Source organism: Micromesistius poutassou (genome assembly GCF_964030765.1).
Source record: "Micromesistius poutassou genome assembly, chromosome: 5".
Lineage (NCBI taxonomy): Eukaryota > Metazoa > Chordata > Actinopteri > Gadiformes > Gadidae > Micromesistius > Micromesistius poutassou.
This window is the reverse complement of record NC_140275.1, coordinates 16598613-16614335: the sequence shown is the minus strand read 5'-3', so window position 1 is coordinate 16614335 and position 15723 is coordinate 16598613. Positions and strand designations below refer to the sequence as shown.

At 47.9% G+C, this 15723-nt stretch overlaps 2 protein-coding genes across 2 annotated transcripts in view; one reads left to right on the top strand and one right to left on the bottom strand.

The window, feature by feature from the left end:
- Positions 1 to 255: 255 nt before the first annotated feature.
- Positions 256 to 1771, top strand: LOC311343725 (transmembrane protein 252-like). Its single transcript, XM_084468668.1, has 2 exons — positions 256 to 705; positions 1321 to 1771. Exons 1-2 carry the CDS (start codon positions 428 to 430, stop codon positions 1553 to 1555), a joined length of 513 nt encoding a protein of 170 aa, XP_084324794.1. The 5' UTR covers positions 256 to 427; the 3' UTR covers positions 1556 to 1771.
- Positions 1772 to 11406: 9635 nt separating this feature from the next.
- The window catches only part of pgm5 (phosphoglucomutase 5), a 21132-nt gene continuing 16815 nt past the window's right edge, over positions 11407 to 15723 (bottom strand). The window contains exons 11-12 of the mRNA XM_084467998.1: positions 13780 to 13923; positions 11407 to 13004 (exon numbers count right to left, since the gene is read on the bottom strand). Of these exons, the coding sequence (XP_084324124.1) occupies positions 12915 to 13004; positions 13780 to 13923 (234 nt within the window). The 3' untranslated portion in view covers positions 11407 to 12914. The remainder of the gene's footprint in view (positions 13005 to 13779; positions 13924 to 15723) is intronic.

Sequence of the window (15723 nt, the reverse complement as noted above, 5' to 3'; positions counted from 1 at the left end):
TTTCAGAAGCTACAGCAACACTTTCCCTATGATTGTCGAGATTATCAACTCATTCAGGACAGAAAGCTGTCCTTGCTCTCTGTAATCAAAACAAATCTCATTTTGAGTCTGTTAATATACAACCCAACAGGCGGGAGCACTGCAGCCAAACCCTTCTTCCCATTTTCTCAGAAGTCATAAAGCTAACAACCGCTCACACACTCAATGTCATTTACTGGCACGGACAACGGCTGCATTCACTTAATTTTCTTTGGACATTCAATTCACATTGAGTCCATCTGAACTTGTTGACTATAGTGACTGACCAAGATACAAGGCCCCAGTGAATTCATACGTCTTCACATCTGATCTCATCTGAAATGGTTGTCATCTCGTCCCATCAGGGAAGACAGAGACAGAGGGGACGATAAAAGCAAAAGGAGCAAGGATGAACACAAGCAAGCGTCTCAGGTCGGTGACCTGCATTGGGCTGCCTCTGGTGGGCTTCGCCCTGATCTGCGTTGGGGTCTTCCAGATGTTCCTGGGGAGCAGGGGCCGCTATGTCCACCTGAATGTGGTCATGGGGTACGTTGAGGTGATGGCCGGCTTCCTCACCATGCTCAGTGGGGTCTTCTGGGCCATCTGCCACAGGGCGGAGAGCGGGGACCTGGGACAAGGAGGCGTGCGTGCACCGCGGCCCTCGCAGCAGATCTGCACCGTCGACAGGTAATGAGGAGGACAGTGGAGCTTGTATGGAACCTCGAAAAAACGAAAAGGTTGCACACCTTTTCGTTTGGTGTGTTTGCAAAATATACATTGTCTTTGATATGCTTATTGTACTACTTCTACATTTTAGAGCTGTTTGGTGAAATGCAATAGTGCCCGAAATAAAACACATCTAATATTATGAAATGATATGTGGAATATTTCAGAACTTTTGTGTCTCTTGTCCTCCTATCTGAGGGCATCAGAAGATGTTTTGTTATCATTTAAAATGATGGACGGTGAAAGAGGCACTTCCTCTAATATAAGGAATAATGGTGAATGGAATGCATTTATATAGCGCTTTTCCAACCAGTGGTCACTCAAAGCGCTTTACAATTATTGGCCACCATTCATACACATCGACGGCGTTGTCAGCCATGCAAGGCGACTGCCAGCTCGTCGGGAGCAGTTAGGGTTAGGTGTCTTGCTCAGGGACAGCTCAGCACTCAGATCGGAGGAGCACGGGATCGAACTAGCAACCTTCCGGTTGCCAGTCAACCCGCTCTACCTTCTTTCCACGCTAGTGTCAACAGTTCTTTCTACAACATAACAACGTTGGTGTGTGTTCTTCCGCAGACCCTTCCCTCCGTCCTATGAGGAATCCCAGAGCAGATGCATGGATCCTCACTCCATAGAGAGGGTGGAGGAGGGGGCCCCAGACTCAATGGAGATGGTGATGGAGGAGAAAAGCCGCAGCCCAATAGCCGCAATGGCCCCTCCTTTGTACACCCAGCCCAGCTCTGATGTCCCAGACTGCACCTGGGAATGGGAGCAGCCCCCTCCTTACACAGGCCCCGCCCCTACCTCTTGAACACACACACACACACACACACACACACACACACATACACACACAGAAACACGTACACACACACACACACACACACACACACACACACACACACACACACACACACACAAACAAACACAACTCTTTACCCTTCAGGTGTGGGATGAGCAGGGATGGCTGCAGATTCCAGAATGTTCTGGGCAGTACAAAGAATGGACATTGTGAAGTACTTTTTCACTATTATTTATTTCATCATCGCTTACATGTCCTCAATACATGTCCTCAATACCTGGGCTGTGGACATTTTTTGATCACCCAGAACCTTTCAGCTGGGACAATCCACTGGATGAAATACACTATACATTTTGTTTATTTTTTTGTCTAGTAGTAGTGAACAATGGACTGCAAAAAGGTTTTTCATGCTGGACTTTGTGAACTGGATTTAACTGATTACTGCTTACGGTTACTGCTTGACCTTTGAACTCCGGCTACAATTCTGACCTTTTCTTCAAGATAGTGTTTTGGATGAAACCGAAGAAAGAGACTTTTGTTCACATGGCCTTTTCCGTGGTTAAGTTGCCAAAAAGAAGATAGTGTTTTACAGTAAGATTATTACATAGATCAATGGATTACAATTTCTAAGCACTTCTTCATGTTAAGCATCATGCATAGTATGTATATAGAGCTGTCTATATATGGAGCTGCAGCTCTATAGAGAGACTAAAGACAGGAGGTATACTTGTACAGACACTGTCTTTCTATAAGACTGTGTCTGTGACAATGAATATTTTTCTGGATGATAATATTCATTGTTATCCAGAACATGAATATCCATACACCCTACATCACCTATGTACAAATAAATCCTTTGTAAGGGCACTGAAGATATGAATAATGCAAATCAGAAATAATTTGGATACATAGTTAGTATGCTTTAGGTCCAGATTTACAAAGTAGAACGTTAATATGAATATGTAAAGTATGTATTTTTTGTTGTTGTCTGCATTCCATTGCACTAGCTGCAATTTGAACCATGCTTTCTGGATTTTCACATGTAGTATTTTTTCAGTATCCAACACATCCAAAAGGATATATCAATGACCAGACAAAGGTCATATGTAGCGCAATAATGGTGATTACATGTCAATTATTAATGGACTACACCTCCTCGTTCACCAAGCAACAACACCTGGGAACGGCTTGTCAGGGAGGGTATTGTATATGTAGCACCTATGTCACACAAATTTAACACTGAAGCTAATGTGTAACAATAAAATACAACAATAGGCTAGTGATCAGAAGACTAAGGTACGACCAAAGGAGGGAGCAGACAGAGACTGAGGTTGCTGGTTGAATGATACCATGTATTTTTATATAGCAAAAAGTGCAATGAAAAACCCACAACAATAAAGTGATATTATATACAGTGAACCGGCCGATCTGCTAAAGGCAGACAATTAAAGAATTACGGTAAGTTAACTTTTTTCAATCATTTGCATATATGCACATTCAGATATTCACGATTCAGATTCATCAACAGATAACAAAGTCAGAGTCAGAAATAAGCAAAAACCCATACGCTTGGTTCATTATGAACACCAAAAAGATGATCCCAGCTGCCCCCCCACAGTTTATGTAAACCCACGTCTGGGTTGGGGAATTGAGTCCAGGGGAAATGAGTGGGAAAGTGTGTAGGGGAAGGAGTGTGCGTGTGTTGGGCAGGGGCTGAGCGAGTGGGTGAGAGTCTTTTACTGGGCTACAAAGAGCCCCCTACCAGCCTGGCAGGAGGGATGCGACTCATTCGACAATCTGTCAGTCCGTGGCTCCTTTAGCTCGCCAGATCCGGCCGTCCGCTGCGCACTACACATACGTTCGGCCGTCGCGGTCTCGGCACGGCAGTTGCGACACGGTAAGGGGCTCCTGTAGCTCGTCTCTCATGCAGCTTCCCCACTACTCCCTCTCTGAGACTGAACTGCAGCGGCTCAATACTAAACGTCGGTTGGTTGCGCCGACCCACGTGACCCCGTGACGTCACCGCCAGGTGACCCAGGTGACCATCCCGCGAGATTTGGACATAATACCGTGAGAGTTGAGAAACAGATACCCTGTGAGTGAGGGGTTTATCACCCCTGTTACACACTCCCCCTCTAAAACCATGCAACTCCGGTGCATGCTACACTACCTGGACCCGTGAACATGCAGGGGAATGGGACACAGGACTGGCAAACGATTCACCGTACGCATCAGCCAAACTATGAAAAAGTGTCTGCACAACAGAAATTAACGGATTACCCAACCCGGTGTACTGCAGACGCTTGGGCGGTTGCCGCTGCCTCGAAGAACGACGGATAGACTGACCCGGTTCGACAACATCTAAATCACCCCCACCTTCAGAGTCTAAACCAGCGATGGGTATTTCAGCGGCACGCTGTGATTGAACGACCGAATCAGGGGATGTCTCTACAGGGCCGTCGAGCTCCCCATCTTCCTCTGATGGCAGGGTGTCAAGAATGGAACTGACCTCTTCAGGCTCTGTTAAGTACTCTCCATCTTCCTCCTCAGACGCTCCAGAGACATCCTCTTCCACACTGAGCAAAGGTGGATCCACAGCACCAGTCACCAGAGAACCCTCCTCGACCTCCAGCAGGTTCCTTGCAGGTGAGTGCATTGGTTCAGCCAACGCTGAGTTGGTGGATGACAGCTGGGCAGGAAGAGTTCCATCTACACAGAACTGTACAGTTGCTGGGATTGAAACCTGGGCAATTCTCCCCTCCTCTTCCTCACTCAGGTACTCCTCTGGGTCTACAACCGGCTTCTTCAGACTGCGAGTTTGAAGTCTGTGTGCAGATGTAACAGGTTGCAGTTCTGGCTCTTTACTGTCAGGTAGGAAACCACACGGAAGCAGGAGGTCCCTGTGCAATGTTCGAGTTTTCCCAGATGAATCCGTCTCTGGTCGCACTGTGTAAACTGGAAGGTCGCCAGCACGGTTAACCACAACATAGATGTTTCTCTCCCACTTGTCCTCCAGCTTATGTTTTCCACGGAGTCTCACGTTCCGGACAAGCACTCGATCCCCTTCTTCCAGGGCGGAGGGTCTCACCCTCTGATCAAAACGAGTCTTGTTCCGTTCTGCTGACTTTGCTGCATTCTTGGAAGCGACTTGGTAGCTTTCCTCCAGGCGAGAGCGAAGAATCTGCACATATTTCGAATGTGATGGGACAGACTTGTCCCCCGCTGGCAAGCCAAAAGCGAGGTCCACAGGTAATCTCGGAGAGCGACCAAACATGAGCTCATAAGGAGTGTAGCCTGTGACCTCGTTTCTGGTGCAGTTGTAAGCATGGACCAGGGGTTTCACATACTCCTTCCATCTTTGCTTCTGTTCCGGTCCCAACGTACCCAACATACTCAGCAGCGTCCGATTAAACCTCTCTACTGGGTTGCCACGGGGATGATATGGCGTGGTACGGGTTTTCTGAATGCCGGCGATGTCACAGAGTTCTCGAATTAAATGGGACTCAAAGTCGCGGCCTTGATCTGTGTGCAGACGCTCCGGGATGCCATAATGCACGATAAAATTCTCCCACAGACATTTAGCAACCGTCTTCGCCTTTTGATTGGCAGTTGGAAAAGCCAGGGCGTATTTGGTGAAATGATCTGTGAGGACCAAGATGTCTTTGGTGTTACTCTTATCTGCCTCGAGCGTCAGGTAGTCCATGCACAACAGTTCGAGCGGCCGGCTGGTCCTGATGTTCACCAGCGGTGCAGCCCGCTCCGGCAGGGCTTTCCTTCGAACACAGCGATCACAAGTCTTGATTTTCTTTTCCACATCTACAGCCATACGTGGCCAGAAGAACCGAGATCTCACCAGGTCAAGGGTCCTCTCGACCCCCATATGCCCCATGTCGTCATGGAGGCTGGTGAGAACTCCTTGACGCAATTCCTCTGGCAATACGAGCTGAAACGACAGATGGTCTCCATCCTGCCTCCTCCTGTACAGAACATCGTCCTGGAGTTCAAGGCGATTCCTTTCTCTCAACAGCAGGCCCAGATCTGGAAGTTGTTGTCGTACGGTGGGCGGCACACTCTCACCAGTTTCGATGTGAGAGATTACTTCCTTGAGACTGGGGTCCGCTCTCTGCTTCTCCCGGAGGCCAGACGGGGACAGTGAAGGCACAACTGGCAGCCCTTGAGGAGACTCGCTGGCATAACAGTCAGGAATGACAGAGACTGACATGCTCAACGACTCCACCAAGGAAGCGCCGCTCTCAGGGGGACTTGAAACTCTCACCAGACAGCTGTGACAAATGGCGGCCACAACATCTGGATCAAGCTCAATCGCCGTCTCATCCACATGGTCACGGGTGAACTGCTGGACCATGTCCCATTCTTTTTGACAGCGGTCTTCATCCGGCAGGTCATGGGGCCTTCGAGAGAGGGCGTCAGCGTCTCCGTTCTGGCTGCCAGCCCGATACTGGAGTTTAAAATCAAAGGTGGACAATGCAGCAAGCCACCTATGACTGGCAGCATCAAGCTTGGCAGAAGACAAGATGTACGTCAGGGGATTGTTGTCTGTTACGACGACAAAACTTGTCCCATACAGATAGTCGTGGAATTTTTCTGTTACGCTCCACTTCAGGGCCAAAAATTCCAGCTTGTGTGCTGGATATCGAGACTCACTAGCAGACAATCCCCGACTGGCGTACGCTATGACACGTAATTGTCCCTCTTGTTCTTGATAGAGTGCTGCTCCCAGACCTGTGGTGCTGGCGTCGGTATGCAAGATGTAGGGCTGCTTTGGATTTGCGAAGCCAAGCACGGGAGATGTCGTCAGTCTGTTGATCAGCGTTTCGAACGCAAGCTGGCACTTTGGTGTCCATTTCTCATTAAAATGCTGGTTAGCATCGTGGTTCAGGGCGGTTGACCCCTTGCGACCCTTGGAACGGGTCGGAGTATACCCCCTCGTCAGGTCGTTCAACGGCTTTGCAATTTCGGCATATCCCTTGATGAATCTGCGGTAGTATCCTGCAAATCCTAAAAAGGATCTCAACTCCTTCAGCTTTTGGGGGACTGGCCAGGACTTCAGGGCACTGATTTTCTCCGGATCCGTCTCCACACCCTGCTCCGAGACGATATGTCCCAGGTAACGCACCGACGCTTGAAAGAACTTGCACTTTTCCAGGGACAATTTGAGGCCATAGTCTCCAAGCCGGTGAAGCACTCTCAACAATCGCCTCTCGTGTTCTTCAAGGGTGTCTGAAAAGATGATCAAATCATCCAGGAAGACCAAAACCTCCTTGAGGTGCAAGTCACCCATGCACCGCTCCATGAGCCGCTGGAATGTACTTGGCGCATTGGTTACGCCTTGCGGCATTCGATTGAACTCCCAAAAGCCCAGTGGAGTTACAAACGCAGTCTTGGGTTTGTCAGCTTCTGCCATTTCAATTTGGTAATACCCGGATTTGAGGTCAAGGACACTGAACCAACGTGAACCGGTCAGTGCCGCAAACGACTCCTCCAAATTCGGTAGTGCGTAGTTGTCTTTCACAGTCTGGAGGTTAAGCTTGCGGTAATCAATGCACAGCCTCACATCTCCATTCTTCTTACGTACGACCACGATGGGAGAAGAGAAGGGTGATTCAGATTCCCTTATCACTCCTGTCTTCAGCAGGTCCCGCAGATGGTCACGAACTGCCTCAATATCACGAGGATGAATGGGACGAGCTCGATGCTTGAATGAGGTCCCATCATGGAGGTGGATGTGATGCTTCACACGATCGGTACGCCCAAAGTCAAGATCATGGTGCGAGAAAACCCCTGGCATCTGCTTGAGCTTGGATACGACCCGCTCCCTCCAATCCGGGGGAATTGGAGAATCTCCAAAATCAAACTCCAAGTTGCTTTCTTCCGGGCTCTGCACTTGGGTAGTGGAGACACCTTGAGTCAAAATCCGAGGTGACCCGGAGAGTTCAGCAATGACGCCCAATGGCTGAAGTGTGATGTTCTGGTCGGATTCATTGGTGATCACAACAGGGATCCGGTGAGGTGCGTGGCTGGGCAGAGAAACAAGACAGTTCCTTACACACAAACCTCCAGGCAGTGGGGTGGACGGCTGTTCCACAAGGACACACCTGCCAGCTGATGATAAACTTGCACGGACGGAGCCCCTGATGACCATGGTGCAGCCTGCTGGGACCTCAAGTGGAGATGCACCCGCCAATCTCACTACGCCAGTGCTCTCCCCTTGGGCCTGTTGGTGTCTCAGCTGCAGCAATTGGAGGACAGCTCCGTAGCCATGCCGGGATGGTTTGTAGCTGGCACACTCACTTTCCAGACGCTGCTCATAAAGCAGATCCAATGTGTTCATTCCAATCAAGACTTGTGCATGAAATCCTGGCCTGACATCCGGGACCACCAGTGCCACGGTACACACATCCATATCAGCACCAATGAACTCCTTCGGGAAAGTAATGGTCACCTCGATGTAGCCCAGATAGGGTACTTCTTGCCCAGCAGCACCCTCCACTTGTAGCAAATCACACAATGGCCTGACAGGTTGATGTGAGAAGTGTTGATTGTAGGTCGAGATGGGTATTGTTGTCACTTGCGATCCGGTATCCAGTAAGCATGAAAACTCTTGGCCAGCTATGCTCACCTGGCCAGTGCATCTGGACCCGATCAACCCCCGTGGCAGGTGCATAACCTCGGGGGACGCGAACTGTGCTTGATCTCTGCACCTCACTGGTTTCTGCATGATGGGACGTTGTTGGTCCTCCCCAGTTCCTGTTTGCCCCTCAACAGGAACCTGATTTAGTTTAAAGACGAGGCACTGTGAGGACTTGATCGTGACCACCTCTTCTGCCTCTCAGCGAACTGTTTTTTCTTCATAGCCACAAGTGACGGGTTCGGATCATTATCACAATTGGGTCGTATGTGTCCATCTTCTCCACAATTGTAACAATAACCTGGCTTTGGCCCTGAGGGCGGGGTCTTGTAAGAGGGACGGGGTGGAGCCTTGGTGGTCCTCATACTCTCACTGAGCCGACTGACATGGGTGGAATTGGGTGAGGTAGGCTGCTTTCGGTTGGACTGAGCAGTAAGGGCCGCCAGCTGCTTTTGAATGTCGGCAAGCTGCTGGGTGAGCTGCTGGGTGATGGTAGTCAGCACTTCCACTTTATCCTCTTCTGGGGCTGCAGAGGCGTACTGGGCGTGCGCCCCGGCTCTGGCTTTTGAGCCGAGGTGCTGCTTCATACGCTGAACCTTTGCCGCCCCACGATCCTCTTCCGTCCTCAGCAGCAGCAGCAGCTCAGCAAACGATGGAGGACGAGACTTGCGCTGTTTGAGCTGGAGCTCCGATATGAGCGTGTTGTCCCAGCAGCCACGGCAAAATTGGTTCAACAGATGCCGATCCAGTTCGGTAGCTGGGACTCCTCCCCTTTTCACCGCCAAAGTTAGTGCAACCTGCAGCCTGTGCAAATATGCAGATGGATTTTCACCAGCGTCCTGAAACAGCTCCATAAATTTGGCGTACAGCTCGTCACCATCCTGGACTGTTCCATAGGCTGAATCGAGAATCTGGAGGTAAACCATGGGTGGTGTGTCCGGCGTGAGATGCCTTACCATATCCGCTGCTGGTGGCAGTAAGCTCTCAAGTATTCTCCTGGAGCGTTGCAGGTCGGAGACGGCAGGATCTTTCAACAGGAGGTCCACCCCAGATCGCCAGGCTTCGTAGTCTGATTCATTCTGTGGTCTTGGAGCACGACCCGAAAATGATCGGAGTCTCTGGGCAGACAGGTGAGTTGCATGGTCATCACTTTTCACAATATGTTCGACTACATACCGCTGTATTCCCGGTGGATTTAGATCAGGGAGGGGCATTGTGGGGAATGAAGGTCCTGCAGCTCCCCGAGCACTCGAGGTGGCAGGAATGTGTGGCAACTCATCGCTGGAATTGTGTACCATAACCGTAGCACCTTGAGGCGGGTTGGGGCTGGCAGCGTTGGGCAACTGTGCAGCTGTACTGGGAACAGTTGGCATCACCTCCTTTCTGGAGTCTGGATGAGTGGGGCTTTGCTCGGTGATGGACTGGCCCAGTAGAGACATTAACCCCGTCAGAACCTCAGTGTAGTCCCGCCCTGTGAGTTTAGCCAACTGTTTTAATTCGCCCAGGTATTCCCTTGTTTTTAACTCCCCAAAAGAATCTGCGCAAATGGTGGCGAGTTCTAAAATATCATAAGTAACTTTTTCTTTTTCACAACTGTACGTGTACGGCAAAATTTTCCGCAGTTCACACAAAGCATTTCCCGACTCAAATTCGACAATGATCATGTTCTGGAAAACGCCAGGCTCAGTTATAGCCACGATATTAGAGGGGTTGCCGTACCGACTTACGAATGCAACAACCTCATCGTCTGTGCGGTCACCGGTTACATGTTTAATTAAAACAGCATTCGGAATTTTTATGCCCTTTGTTTCCAAAATGTCCATATTTGCAATTAATGTCAACTTTACTATTGTTATTTGCTCAGCTCTGTACTCCCTCCTGGCTAGCTCGCCACAAATTATGTAGCACCTATGTCACACAAATTTAACACTGAAGCTAATGTGTAACAATAAAATACAACAATAGGCTAGTGATCAGAAGACTAAGGTACGACCAAAGGAGGGAGCAGACAGAGACTGAGGTTGCTGGTTGAATGATACCATGTATTTTTATATAGCAAAAAGTGCAATGAAAAACCCACAACAATAAAGTGATATTATATACAGTGAACCGGCCGATCTGCTAAAGGCAGACAATTAAAGAATTACGGTAAGTTAACTTTTTTCAATCATTTGCATATATGCACATTCAGATATTCACGATTCAGATTCATCAACAGATAACAAAGTCAGAGTCAGAAATAAGCAAAAACCCATACGCTTGGTTCATTATGAACACCAAAAAGATGATCCCAGCTGCCCCCCCACAGTTTATGTAAACCCACGTCTGGGTTGGGGAATTGAGTCCAGGGGAAATGAGTGGGAAAGTGTGTAGGGGAAGGATGTGTGTGCGTGTGTTGGGCAGGGGCTGAGCGAGTGGGTGAGAGTCTTTTACTGGGCTACAAAGAGCCCCCTACCAGCCTGGCAGGAGGGATGCGACTCATTCGACAATCTGTCAGTCCGTGGCTCCTTTAGCTCGCCATCGGCCGTCCGCTGCGCACTACACATACGTTCGGCCGTCGCGGTCTCGGCACGGCAGTTGCGACACGGTAAGGGGCTCCTGTAGCTCGTCTCTCATGCAGCTTCCCCACTACTCCCTCTCTGAGACTGAACTGCAGCGGCTCAATACTAAACGTCGGTTGGTTGCGCCGACCCACGTGACCCCGTGACGTCACCGCCAGGTGACCCAGGTGACCATCCCGCGAGATTTGGACATAATACCGTGAGAGTTGAGAAACAGATACCCTGTGAGTGAGGGGTTTATCACCCCTGTTACATATACAATACATATTGTATGTGCCAACTATCCTATCATGAAATAGTTGAATAAACAAAAAGGCCGAACGTGAATGCTTGGCTGAATGAATGAACATATACGTCCTAAAGACATCTACTGCCATGTCCTCCTCCACACATGACCTGACCGTCATCAGAGAGGCTTACCGTGGTCCTGGACTCGGTCTTTAAGCTGCACTGTGTAAAGACCAAACCTTGAGAAGGACTTGACTATGTTTACAACACAGCAGACAGACCATAAAGAACAAAAGGCACACGTTTTACTGTCATGAATGACATGGTGGGAGGGGAAGTGGGGGGATCCCACGTCCACTTTGAAATAACTGATGACTCAAACATTTCTCTCTGCAGTGAATGTATAGTTCAGTGTAGCGCTCACACGTCTTTAATTATAAGGAATAGGAACAACAGATCAACAAAAGCAAGGGCGATGTATTGATACGCCGCTTCCCGGAAAAGGTTTTTAAAGAATTACACACACATACTCATGGTTTAAAAGAAACACACACACACACACACACACACACACACACACACACACACACACACACACACACACACACACACACACACACACACTATATCTTTCACACTCTCTGTTCCACATAATAATTGTATATTTTCTCTGTGAATCCAACTTACATTCAAACCAGGTTAGCCTATATTAAAAAATGTACCAGCCATAGCCATAGGTAGTGAGGCATTATTTTAGTGTGGGACCTTTTGAAAACCTTTTGAAAATAATGGAACAATATATGTCTTATCCTATTAGAAAATACTTAAACATGCACTATGTGGGTTTTCAATTAGCAGTCTCTGGTGGCTTTGGTTGTAGCTACAGCATAAGCTATAAACATCTCAGACACAGTCGCTATGATCTGCAATGGGAGGGAGTGGGACTCAAGATATTTCAGATGTTCAAATAATGTTTAATTGTGGTAAATAGCTGCAGTAGAAAGTTACATAGTGCAGGTGTAAGGATTGTTTATTTTGATAAGTTTTTGGTTTGATGCTATGATGTTTCCAATAGGTCACACCTACAGAACAAGGCATTAGTGATCCTGCTTTAAGGTGGCAGATTATTCTGAAAAGGTAACAGTGCATTCAACGGTGCTGAAACAAACAACCACAGAGAATTGAAACAAAAAAACACAAAATTGACTTGGCCTATTTAACTGAAAAGCTCTTGACAAACATGAGGCATGAAAATAACGGCACATTCAACACTAGAAACTGATTTTCGAAAGGTTCAGATATTTCCCCATGGGCAAGTCATCCTAAACAAGTATTATCCATTCATCCCTGACAAGAATAAACAATACAAATGTATTGCCTGTGTCTTTGGTTAAATTAAAGAGCAGAGCCACAGTGTAGAAACAAGGGAAAGAGAGAGGAAAATGACCCCTGTACAGTGCGTCTTAATGTGCATGCGAGTGTGTCCATGCCTGGTGTGTAGGTGTCCGTGAGTTCTGCACAGCTTTTGCAAACTAGATCTCAGATAGTAACTTTAGTACATTAAGATGTACAGACTCAGTTCCTGTTAAAATGTTTGATTGTTACAATAAATCGGTGTGTTCATGTATTTGTCTGCACGTGTGTGTGTGTGTCTGCGTCTGTGTGTGTCTGTCCTTCTGTGCATGTGTGGGTGGGGGTGTGCGTATGTGTGTGTGTGTGTGTGTGTGTGTGTGTGTGTGTGTCTGCGTGCGTTTGTGTGTCTGCGTGCGTGTGTTTGTGTGTGTGTGTGTGTGTGTGTGTGTGTGTGTGTGTGTGTGTGTGTGTGTGTCTGCGTGCGTTTGTGTGTCTGCGTGCGTGTGTTTGTGTGTGTGTGTGTGTGTGTGTGTGTGTGTGTGTGTGTGTGTGTCTGCGTCTGCAGCTGTACAGATGTTCAGGTGATGACGTTGGGCCCGCGGCGTCCCATCCTCTCGTGAATGTTTGAGATCTTCAGGGCGATGGCGATCAGAGGACCCAGCACCACCTGCAACACACACACACACACACACACACACACACACACACCACGGCTGTGTTGACTCCTCCTCCCTTGTTTAGCACACACTCTGATACACACTCTGAGTTCAGATGCAGGTCGTATAACAGCATCACGGGTTAGACCTCCTCGAGTTAAGACGCCAAACTGGGGATCGAAACTAAGAACTCAGAATGCCATTGCCACAGTATTTTCCCACCCACAAATACTGCATATGCTGTGTAGATACTGCAGTATTATATAATTTACAATAGATTATCGGCTAAATTTTAAATCAAGGCAGAAACAGAACCAATGTGGATAGAGGAGGTGGCCACTGACTTTAGGTGGTTACTTTGTATGACTGGTTGGAGACAGGTGGTGTTTTACAAGACCACCTGTCCCAAATAATATATAAAGCTACCTTTAGCATGTTAATAGCCTCCCTAACCACTCCAAAGTCTACAGGTTGAACCTTAGAGTGTCACATGTTCTGTGGTGTAGCACAACAAGATTGTCGAGTGTTGGGATGTAATTTTTATTGCTGGACCATGGCACGGGTATTCATGACAGTGCTGTTTCTATAATCCTTATAAAATGTTAAGTCATTGCACTGAAGCACGCACTCTTTCTCTCTCTCTCTCTCTCTCTCTCTCTCTCTCTCTCTCTCTCTCTCTCTCTCTCTCTCTCTCTCTCTCATACAAACGCACGCACGCACGCACGCACACGCGCGCGCACACACACACACACACACACACACACACACACACACACACACACACACCTGTGTCTCTCGGCTGTGTCTCTCCGGGTCACGCTCAAAGCTCTCGGCGTAGATTCGGATGGTGGCGCCCGTCCCAGACCCTCCTCCGCTGCCGCTGCGCCTGAAGACCAGGCGGCACCCATCGGCGAACACGATCCTCAGACCCTGAGGACGGAGGTCAAAGGTCGATTTTTTTTTAAATATTTGATACATAAACCGAAATAAATGCCCTTCAATTGTTCATAACGTTAGAATACACGATACCTAATGCGATTGTTTTTCACAAGAGCAGCAAACTTTAATAATCTGCATTTACTGAACTGTCCACTAGATGTCACTTACGTCAAGAGGTTTGGGTTGAATTGCAGCCGCCTCGGTGTTAAAAATATACATACAATACAAAATAAACGAGCATTCCCGCAATCATTGCTGCTGTATACATTACAATACTACCAGAAAAGTGCAACAACTTTGGTGCGTCAGGCGGGTAAAAGCTATATTTCTGCCCCTATTGTCATTGTCATGGCACCCCCCATTAAAATCCATGCTAACAGACCACTTTTGGTGGTGACTGCTGTTTGCATCAGATTTTTGAACCTTGTTGATGCTAAATCTGTTTACCCACTAAGGAAATAACAAGATAGGGTTGCTTTGGAGAAACCAGCTACAACTCTGTGTTTGGTTAGGTTGGGCGTTGAGATAAGGCTCCCGAGTAATGGGTGTGTGATGCGCCTTATCTGGGATGCATTCCTCATTCCTCTACTCATCTGCTGAAAATACAGGACCGCAGGCAGAGTGGACCATCATATATAAATAAATAATGCAAAAAAAAGTATAACAGCTAGTAACCACAATTGTGAAGACAAACAGAAAATGGCCGTTCTTTGTGGACAAAATATTATGATAATAACCACCTTATTATACCACAGAAGCCAACATATGTCACTACGACATCTTAGTCAAAGCACAATGGGCCATTTGCTGTTTATAGATTTCCGCTAAGGTGGGCCAACAGTTCAGGCCTGATTCATGACCGAGGTTGGTAATGAGAGAGGTCCGTCCGTCCGCCAGTGTGTCTCTCTAGCTCTGTGTTTATCCGTTGTCATCCAACAATAGATGTGTGGCTTTGTCCACGCTGACTCATGCAACTTTAAAAACTCACACAGGCGTCCACATTACACGGTGTGTGTGTGTGTGTGTGTGTGTGTGTGTGTGTGTGTGTGTGTGTGTGTGTGTGTGTGTGTTTGTAAATGTGTGTATTTATGCATTTATTTATGTATGTATGGAATAATATGCCAGAAGTTTAAATAGGTTCAGATGGACTATTGTGCAGGGTCCTTCCGAGATAGGATTTGGGCGTTTGTGTACCTGTGTCTGTGTATGGGTGTGTGTGTGTGTGTGTGTGAGTGTGTGTGTGGGGGGAGATACATAAGAGTGGTATTAGGAAGGGCTGAAGGTATAGAATGGTCGACGCCAGGGATGAGTTACCGTGCATTCTTGGGTGTTCAGAGGGGTAGAAGGGGAGTTAGACAGAGAGAGAGAGAGAGAGAGAGAGAGAGAGAGGGAGAGAGAGAGAGAGTGAGCGAGAGAGATAGGGCTATTTTTTTTACTTATTAATGTTGTATTAATGTTGTCCTGTATAAAATGAGTTTTTAAACAGAGAGAGACAGAGAGAAGGGGAGGAAAGAGAGAGAAAGAGAGAGGAGAGAGAGAGAAAGGGGAGAGAGAGAGAGAGAGAGAGAGAGAGAGAAAGGGGGGGATGTGTGTAAGGGGTATAGAGAGAGAGATGTGTGTTTGGGCTGCATGTCGGGATGAGGGGACAAGTAGGGGGAGTGAAGCAGGGCCTGGACTTGGTTGTGTATAGTGCCTGTGTGTGTGTGTTTGTAATGTGTCGGTCCTGTAGTATGGGCTCTTCAATGCACTCCAACAGCTGTGTTCTGTCCCCTGTTACATTAGAAGGTTCTG

Coding starts and splice junctions, on each gene's coding strand:
- LOC311343725 (XM_084468668.1), top strand. CDS start 428: ATGAACACAAGCAAGCGTCTCAGGTCGGTGACCTGCATTGGGCTGCCT. Junction 706..1,320: donor CAGATCTGCACCGTCGACAG/GTAATGAGGAGG, acceptor GTTCTTCCGCAG/ACCCTTCCCTCCGTCCTATG.